A 9,660-nucleotide genomic window follows, 5' to 3' on the forward strand; every position below is an offset into this window, starting at 1 on the left:
ACTGTATTCCAGATGCAGCCACACCAGGGCAGAGTAGAGTGGGAAGATCGCCTCCCTTGACCTGCTGGCCATGCTCTTTTTGATGCACCCCCAGGATTGGCCTTCTAGGACACAAGGGCACACTGCTGGCTCATCACCAACCTGTTGTCCACCAGGATCCCCAGGTCCTTCTCTGCAGAGCTCCTTTCCAGCAGGTCAGCCCATAACCTGTACTGATGTGTGCAGTTCTTCCTCCCAAGGTGCAAGACACTACACTTGCTCCCGCTGAACCTCATCACATTCCTCTCTGCCCAACACTCCTCTCTATCCAGGTCTCCGTCATTCATTTCCTCCCTTCTTCAGCATCCAGCCAAGAAATAATAAAAAAAAAAATCAATAATTAAGCAGCCCTGGCATGTAAAATTTTGTAAATGGATGTCTTAAAGGAAATTACTTTTGCTGTACCACCTGCAAGTTGCAGCTGCACAGAAAATTTGTAAACATGAAACATCCCTGTCACCCCTCACATTTACAGATATTTTTATGATGAGAAACAGCAGCCTGTTTTTGTGCCCTCTTCTTCTGGATAGTGGATATGAAGAAAGCCTTTCACACACAGAATGAGCCAAAGGTACTGTGCTACACTGGCTCTCTGACCAGCATTTTTTTTCCTATGCTCAGAGCATCCCAGATGATACATTTAACACACACACCTAATGCAGTGAGCACTTCTCAACTTGCTCAGGACACAAATACTGAAGTCTTGCTATCTCCGAGTGCTCCTTAACAACAGAAAACTAATTCAGTCTTGCAATGTACTGCTGGCTCATTACTCTGAAGAATTTCTTTAACCATTTAGACTTTGATAGTTTAAAGGAAAATTCCTCATTAGGATTCCAGGCAGTAATTAGTTGTTCAAAGACCACACTGCTAACTAAGTGTACTACTGTAATTCTTTCTTACCATTTTTAACCTTGCTTGAAAAACATTGTCTATGTTTGGAATTCTTTCAAATCAGTGCACAGTATTTCCTATTTATGTAATTCAGGTTAGAAGCTTTCTAGATGACATAGCAAATATTGGAACAGGTTTAGAGACATCTGGAGAGGGGATTTTCAGGAACCGGAATTTCTTTAATGAGGGCTAAAAACATCTGGAAAGGACAAACTTGGGTCCGCTCACAAAGGGCTTCCTATGACCTCAAGCAGGCTGGAACTAACTTTCCAGAAGCTGAAGCTACTGAAAAATGCAGTGCACGGACTAGGACACACGTTGCAGCAAGAGGCACTTTTGCATACCATGGTTTGGGAGAGCACTGGCTATGTGCCATCCTACAAGCTTTGCAAGGCGTGCTTGCAAATTTATTTTATAATTAACTCAAAGACAATTAACAATGCTTACCCGGGTCCTGCAGCGCAAAAACTAAAGTTTTTTCCTCTGATTACAGGGACCACGTGTCATAAAATGCTGGATAAATGTATAGGTTGTGCCCCTGCCAGAATGTTAGTAATGAGCAACATGCAGAGTTACCAACAGCGCTTTGGTTCTCACCCAGTGCCATTACATTAGAAGCAAGAACATCCTGAGCTGGAACAGCCCCACAAGGATCACTGAGGCTAACTCCCAGCTTCACACAGGACTGCCCAAAATTCAAACTGTATGTTAAACATGACATCTGTTTAAAAATAAATACATAGATAAAAGCAAAACAATGATATGCAGAGGCAGGTCTCCCTGTATCCACCCAGTGACTCACTGGGGAAGAAGACTGAAATACAAGGCTTATTTATTAGATTAAAAGCTTCATTTTAAAGTACAGCGTTATCCATTATTCACTGTAATTTTCTTGAAAGATTATACAGAGGGGTATGATCATTCAAAGGGGTCAGCTTTTTCTTCATTATCTCTAAAATTATATTAAAAATATATCTGAAAGTTCAGATTTAACCCTAATGAAGTGTTTCGGAAGGCACTCTGATACCTCTACAAGAATCCTAAATCAGGAAGCACAAATCCAAGCCCTGAATTTTCAAAGGCAAAGTTGCCAGGACTTCTGCAAAACTTTCTTCATTGCCACTTGGATTACAGGGCTCTTCCTGAACACAAGGGATGCCTTCCAAACCTCTGCACTCCTGGGACATTTCTCTAGATTTCAAGCAGATTTTAGTTCCTTCTTCAGAAACTTCAAGAATGGTGGGACTCTGGCTTAAGTAAACAGACACAAAACACAATTTATGATGGCTCTTACTCCAATGCAGTCTAATTAATGGAATACAAGGCAGCAAAAGTCTGCAGTGGATACATGTTTTTCTTTCTCCTTCTTTCTACACACAAGACTGTCCTATTTCAGACTAACACAGTAGGTAACTGCGTGCCCAGTTAACTCATACAGACTTAGTAGAGACTTAACAAAGCAAGACAACATTCTGAGTAACATAAAACACTCTATGGTGGTGATGTAGCAAATAAGCTCAGCGTTATCTTGAAGAAATGTGTTTCTACTTTGCTCACAACTATACAGAAAATTGCCACCTAGAAAACTGCAAAGGCGTGCAGTTTAGTGCACTTCTCAGAATTGGAAGTTACCTACACACACTGTATCGCATTTCTGTGGGTTGAAAGAAATCTCTATTATAAAGCTCCCTTTGTGTTCACTTCCCCCAAACAGATTTAAAGCCCTTCCGACTTCTCCTTTCCCTTTTAAATGTCTGATATTTGGAATTTCTGAAGAATCTTACGAGAGAGCTACTGATGAAAGCTAGTTACACTCCTCATTCACATTCTGCTGAAACAGCTGCACCTGCATCTTCCTTGAGATTATGCCAGATCTTGTCCAACATAACATAAGCTGTAATCACTGCACTGAGTGCTCAGTATCTCTGATCCTTTGAGAAGTTAGTGTGCTTGTACACAAGTCAAGCAAGTGGCACATTTACAAGTACACGGTACAATAATTCTGTTCACAACAATTCCACTGCAGTCCCCTTTTCAAAAGTATAAAAGAATAAATAAAAAAAGTAAAAAATGATGGCACAATCTCTATCAATAAAGTTATTTTCCAAACCAATTCAGAAAATCAGAGCCACTACGCCAGGCAGCAGGGTTAAGAATGTAACTTTTGCAGGTTTGCATCTCTGACAGCCTAATTTAATTTCTAATATATTTTAGCTAGAACACACAGCTACCACGATCAACACTGTTCAAACAAGCATATCTTACATAAATCACTTTAAGAGTGATATATTATGAGATTTTTGAAGAGTAATGGAGCAAAATGCTCCTGATAGTCTTTTTTTCTTTCCTTCTTTCCTCCTTCCTTCCTTCCTTTCTTTCTCTGTTTCTTTCTTTCTTTCTCCCCCCCCTTTTTTTTTTTAATTTAAAAGCATGTGGTTTCATTCACTGAATATCTCATACTTACACAACATAGTGAACTGCAATGGAACAAGAGTATTTACACACTCCACTTCATGCATTGACAGGCTTCAAACCTTCCTTGTCAGGCTTGCACTGACACCTGCTGGAGAATATTTGTAAATCAAAATCCAAAGCCCTCAGACACAGGAAGCTTTTCAGCTCAGGAGGGAACATCGGTTCATTATTTGGCTTATTTACAATTTAATTTGACTACTGAGAAGAGCCATGGTTTTCAAGAAAAAAAAAAAACTTAGAAAGCCATAAATTAAAATATCACAAGATGTGCCAACTGTCATGATGGAATTTATCCTCAAGAAGTATTTCTTACCTTTGATTAGCATAGAAAGAATCTGAATAAGAGCAGGTAAGTCAGCTCTCTCCCTCCCTTAAAATATGTGAGAGGCTTTGAATATAAAACATTCCAAGGAGAACCATCTTTAGATTTATTTAAACACTGAGGATGCATTCCAGCTCCTGGAATCCTGTGCAAATTTGTAACAAGTTTGAAAAGAGTTAAAGCTATCTTCAACACTTTTAAACCTGCTCTTCAATTTAATCATGTAAATATTGCAAGTTTAAGTGAAAACACCTTCATGCACCAGTGACACAAAACAACTTTCAAACCATTCCTTTTTGTGTTTCTATTTCTTCCAAATGGTAGAGACTACTGAATAAGTATTTGAACTTTACCAAGTCCCATTGTATTGCACAGTTGTGTCCACTCTCACTCTGCTAGAAAATGCTCAGATATGTTCTGTTTCCAACATTAACATTTAGAAGCTTTTACAAAGAATCTGTAGCACAAATCCCAGAAGTTTTTGGAAATACTTCTTTATTTTCCAGTGGACATTCAACTTGCAACTTGTACCATTGCTTAAGAGCCCTCAAATTGACAAAGTTCTAAAAGGTACAGCTCCAGTGCAGTTAATTAGGAATTGAAGTTGTAATAAAAACGATCAGTGCAAAAATAAAATGAATTCAGTATACAGTTAAATGCATTCTGTTATAAAGATATTTGGACTTTGAGCACAGTTAAGGAATCTGGTAAGAGAGAAGCCTTTTTGAGATTGTTCTTAAAACAAAGGAAAACAATTCCGCACCCAATTCTAAAGACAGGCAGGGGCTTTTTAAATAGAGGAGCTTAATTATGACAATGATAAGCAGGTGCATAAGCTGAGAAATATCACAGAGATCACTTTCTGCTCAAACAAAAAGGAAACCTCTCTGTTTTTCAGGTGGGAGATACCTGTGAGACATCTGTGTTTTTCCCATCCGTAACAGAGAATTAACATTCCAGCACACCCCACTGTCGACAAGTTCTCTCTTCAGTCCAGATGCACGATGATGATTGATGAATCTGTCGTGCCTACAGTAGTGGGCAGAGCTGCTTGGCAGGAATTCAGTGTTATTGAAAGAAATCTCAAATACTTATTCCATCTCCTCTGCTAACTTTAATCATGCTATCAACGCGCTGCCAGGAATGGAGCCTTGACACTGAGCCATAAAATTATACAAGCAACCATTGTTGGCATATTACCATTGCAATACAGGTAAAGGGTAAATTCTGTTTATTTTTACCTATTTCCATTCTATATTGGACACCAGTTAAATTACGGAAAGATATTTCCTGTGTTACCGGTTAGCTTGCAGCAAATTTCATTAAAGTACTATGTCTCATTTTGCTTAGTTAATGAGCTGATTATGTTAACTTCTTCAGTTACACTGCTGTTAAATGCAAGTTTTAAATAAAGGAAAGCAGTGAAGGAGCTTCACATGCTCCCCATGAGTAAAAGTTAGTAAGGAAAAAGATCAGGACTACAAGCATTTTACCACTAACCTGCTCACGTTTGCTAGGCTGAAAAACAAACAAAAATCTTTTCTCAATTGCTTTATAAAGTTCTCAAAATTTTATCTTAAGTAAACAAACAGCATGTCAAATATTTAAGGTAGATACTGTATTAGCTAAAAAGCTAACACAATGATATGTTCCTTGTGATTAGTACTGAGCTTGTTTTGGCTTTGCTTAGAACAGTAGAGTTGATAAGAGGTCTGAAATATTTACAGGGACAGAAGATCTCTTGTTCAAGCTCATTTACCATTTCTATGTTAGCAGAAACCATTTAAATCTCAATTCCACTTCAAAATACTGACCACAGAAAACATGAGTTGGAATTGTAACTGAATTTAGAACTGTGCTGAGATCTTTCACCACTGAAATTTCAAAGTTTATACTTTAAAACAAGTTGGTTTTCCTGAAATCTATAAAAAGAATTTACAGTTTTCCCAGTGAATTCTCAGCTAACAGTGGATGGAACCTACTACACCTACTTTTTGGGAAAGGGCTGTGGCTGCACAGCAGTACAGTTAACATTACATTAGGCTCTATTTTCCCAAATGATATGATACACTATGCAAATTGAAGAGAATTCCAATTTGCAACTCCCTGAGCTGATGTAGTCACACAATGTAATTTCCAGTTCCACCTTCCAAATTCTGGCATTCCACCTGCCCTTAACAAAGATAGGCACTTAAGTTGAAAGTATGCAAAACTTTTCTTCCCGTACCAAACGTGTGGAGGAGATTCTCCTTTAATCTTACTTGGTTCAGCTTTCTGAAAGAATCTCAACTTAATTCAGAAGCAATTGAATATTGGCACAAAACCAGCAATACAAGAACAGAAAGGTCTCAGAAAGAAACATATTTGGCCAGTTCCTTCTCCATCTCAGAATACTGCTCTCTGAGGCGCTCCATAGCTTTTCTGTGCTCTTCATCCACCTCTTCTCTCTTGTTCTGTTGTTCTTTTAGGAATGTCTCCTGCTGAGCGCCGCGCTTCTCTTCACCGGCCATGAGCTTGTCGGCCTGAATCTGAGGAGAAAGATGGGAAGTTTGAGCAGCCATTTCCAGATGAATACATGGGATTTAAAGGAGGTCATGAGATCTAATCTTAAAGCATCAGAGGAACTGGGCTTTCACCACAGTGGAGGAATTAGAAAACAAACAAAAAACCAAACCAACAAATCATACAAATAAGTGAAACAAAAATCATAAAGCACAGAATGCTAAAATGTTTATGAGACTTTTAATTATAGCAACAATGATACCTTTCCTGCAGCCTGGTGAAAACTAACTAAGTGGAAAGACACTTTAAAGTCACTAGCTGATTTCTGTCAGTCTCCAACCTTTTACTTACTGCGTTTACACCTCTGACTACTGACAAAGTTGTAAGTAGTGTAAGCAGCTGATACCAAACCAGGTTACCTCACAAAGACTTTCTTTTAAGACAAATACCCATCTTGGAAGCATATTTTTACCTCCTTCAGTACAAACAGTCCACCACCACCCCATTCACACCACAAGAAGCTGCCTTCTGGGTTCACTCAGAGGTTCCCTGTTGTGAAAGTGCTTCTATCTTAGAAACCAAAAGAGAAACAATACAAAACTAGCTGCACTTCATTTCTACTAAGTGATCTTAACAAACTACAAGTCCTTATCTAGTACGGTGAGTATAGGGATGTCTCTGCTGCGCATGGTATGGACTAAAAATGCACTAGGAATTTTACATAGCTGATTCTAGGAAAATAAAAATATCAGGCCCACTATGTTTCATATTGGCAAGTAACAAAATAAAATGTCAGAAAGTTACTACAGTCATTATTTAGCTACATGTACATCAAAACAGACTAACAGATTCACATCGGTGTTTGAGATGTGAGTTTTTGTCAAATGTGTGTCAATAAAAGAATGATTCTACGTTTCACAACAAATTTATGGTGGTTAATAAAAGCATATATGAATTATGACAGCCAATCCTTCAACATACTGCTCCTCTTTTCTTTTTTTATTTACTAGTTTCCTCTCAAATGTCTCATCTGTCTCTGCTGAGTACGTCACACAATCAATTTGTAGCTTACATATTGATGGATTGGCAAAACACTTGTTTTCTAGAAAACAATACAGACAGAATTTGATAATGTGCCTGGCAAATTAATTTTGAAGGTGATTTCATAAAGGGAGAAGAAAATACCATCTTCATTTAAGTTAACACAACTTCAGGTACTTTTTCATCAATTTGATACCCAGGCAGTTTTCTGTCTTTGTATTACATTTCTCACACCAAATTCTGATTACTCAAAACTGAAGAAATAATCTAAATTTAAATATTAACATAAATAGATGCTATCTCCATAAGCTGCAGGATCCCCAGGTGTGATGCATTAACTCAATGCACATCTAAACTCGTGCTAAGTAGAAAAGAACAAGAAAATTACAGTGAGCATCACATAAGGGGTACAAGCCTTGAAATACATATCATTCTTTTGCTAAAGAGGGAATGAAAAAGAAAACAAAATTAAGGCCCTAGTATCTCCTGCACTTTGCTAATGTATGACAACAGTAAGAAGAATGGCGGGTCTCTGGAGATTTGTATCATCTCAGAGATACTGACACATATATTTCCAAGAATTCTTTCATGAGTTAGAAATGACATTTCATCGTGACTAAAATAATTGCTAACAATTCATACTCCAGCTTCTGCATGTTGTCACCAATTGTGGACTCAGCAAATGTTTAATAGAATTCTGAGCAGCCTCCAACATTTACTGGCCTTACTGCCATAGGCTTAAGAGGAAAGAAAAATTCACTCCTAATACAATAAATACATTCCAGTGAGTTATCATTCTTTCACATCTGTGTACATGAGGTAAAGATGCCAGTCACACAAAGAGTAGTCTGTGTTTCGAGGTGTTGGAATTGTGTGATTTTACTTTCAGTACCATTTTACTTACAAAATCTAATTCACATATCCCAGCTCACAGGACCGGCTCGGTATTACAGAGCTGCAGAATATTTCAGCTTTAATTTCTATGGTTTCCTTAACTAGGAGGAAGTTTTGCACACAGAGGGTGGTGAAGCACTGGAACAGGTTGCCCAAGGAGGCTGTGGATGCCCCATCCCTGGAGGCATTCAAGGCCAGGCTGGATGTGGCTCTGGGCAGCCTGGTCTGCTGGTTGGCAATGTTGCAATGTAGCAGGGGGGTTGAAACTAGATGGTCTTTGAGGTCCTTTTCAACACAGGCCATTCTATCATTCCATGGTATGACTCCATGGTATGACTCCATGGTATGACTCCATGGTATGACTCCATGGTATGACTCCATGGTATGACTCCATGGTATGACTCCATGGTATGACTCCATGGTATGACTCCATGGTATGACTCCATGGTATGACTCCATGGTATGACTCCATGAAAGTGCTGGGCAGCTTCTAGCAAATGCCTGCATCCTTCCAAATAGGATTACTGAAATATATAAAAGAATACAGTACCCTAAAAAGTGTTTACAGCGTTTCTTGAATTCTTTTCTGGTTTCCCTTTGAAGCCTCACACAGCTTGAACTACTCGCTAAATAATACTGATATGAGCAGAAGAATACCCAACAAGACAGAGGATTCCATGAATGCTTCTCTGAGTGACACTCCTGTAATCACAGATTATTTAACACCTTAAGTGAGAACATAGTAGGGAAAATCATCAGCATCCTTCTGTCACTTAATTGATACTATTAACAGAAAGGAGTTGTAAAAAAGATAACAAATAAAGGAAACCTTCAAATTCATTCCATTCTAAACTGCCTTTTTTCTTTTCCAAACCAAATTATTTCAGAAAGAAAAGTAAGGAGAAAATATTTATCCTTGAATGGTTGAATTGCAGTGACAACTTATCAATAATTCAAAAAGATTCCTACCTGTTACTACCCACATTTGGAAAGTCTCAAAGCCAAAACGTCTTACTATACAAGCTGAAAGAAATATTACATATCCTGAATAGCTATTAGCATTGCTCCAGCGCATATAAATTTTTTGAATGGAAAAAGAGCCAATATTCTCAAGAAGAATAGTTTCCATTCTCACTAAATGAGTTCATTTTATAAGTCATAAAACTTCTTCGCAAACGTTTACTTCAAACAAGCAGTAGCAGAACTACAAGATGAATTTCCTACTTCAGCCTTCTACCAATATCTACAGTAGTGCTGGACACAAGCAAACTCTGTCAGGGCTGAGCAGTGCGCTATTCACACAGTGCTGGTATTCAACTGCAACTGGGCTGCCCATCTTCATTGATTACAAAAAGGAAAGAAAAACACGGCTATCGGCTTACATAAATCAATGCACAGCCTATTTTGTGTGATGGCCACAGAAATGTCTTCAGTTTGCCTAAACTACTACCTGATTATAAATAAAACCGCCAGGAGAAAGATAACATTGAAAT

At 38.3% G+C, this 9,660-nt stretch overlaps 1 protein-coding gene across 1 annotated transcript in view; it reads right to left on the reverse strand.

Annotated features, from left to right (window-relative positions):
- Nucleotides 1-4,204: 4,204 nt before the first annotated feature.
- The window catches only part of BLOC1S5 (biogenesis of lysosomal organelles complex 1 subunit 5), a 13,527-nt gene continuing 8,071 nt past the window's right edge, over nucleotides 4,205-9,660 (reverse strand). Inside the window, exon 5 of the mRNA XM_048939673.1 lies at nucleotides 4,205-6,258. Coding sequence (XP_048795630.1) covers nucleotides 6,079-6,258 — 180 coding nt within the window. The 3' untranslated portion in view covers nucleotides 4,205-6,078. The remainder of the gene's footprint in view (nucleotides 6,259-9,660) is intronic.

Source organism: Lagopus muta, chromosome 3 (assembly GCF_023343835.1).
Source record: "Lagopus muta isolate bLagMut1 chromosome 3, bLagMut1 primary, whole genome shotgun sequence".
In the NCBI taxonomy this organism is placed as follows: domain Eukaryota; kingdom Metazoa; phylum Chordata; class Aves; order Galliformes; family Phasianidae; genus Lagopus; species Lagopus muta.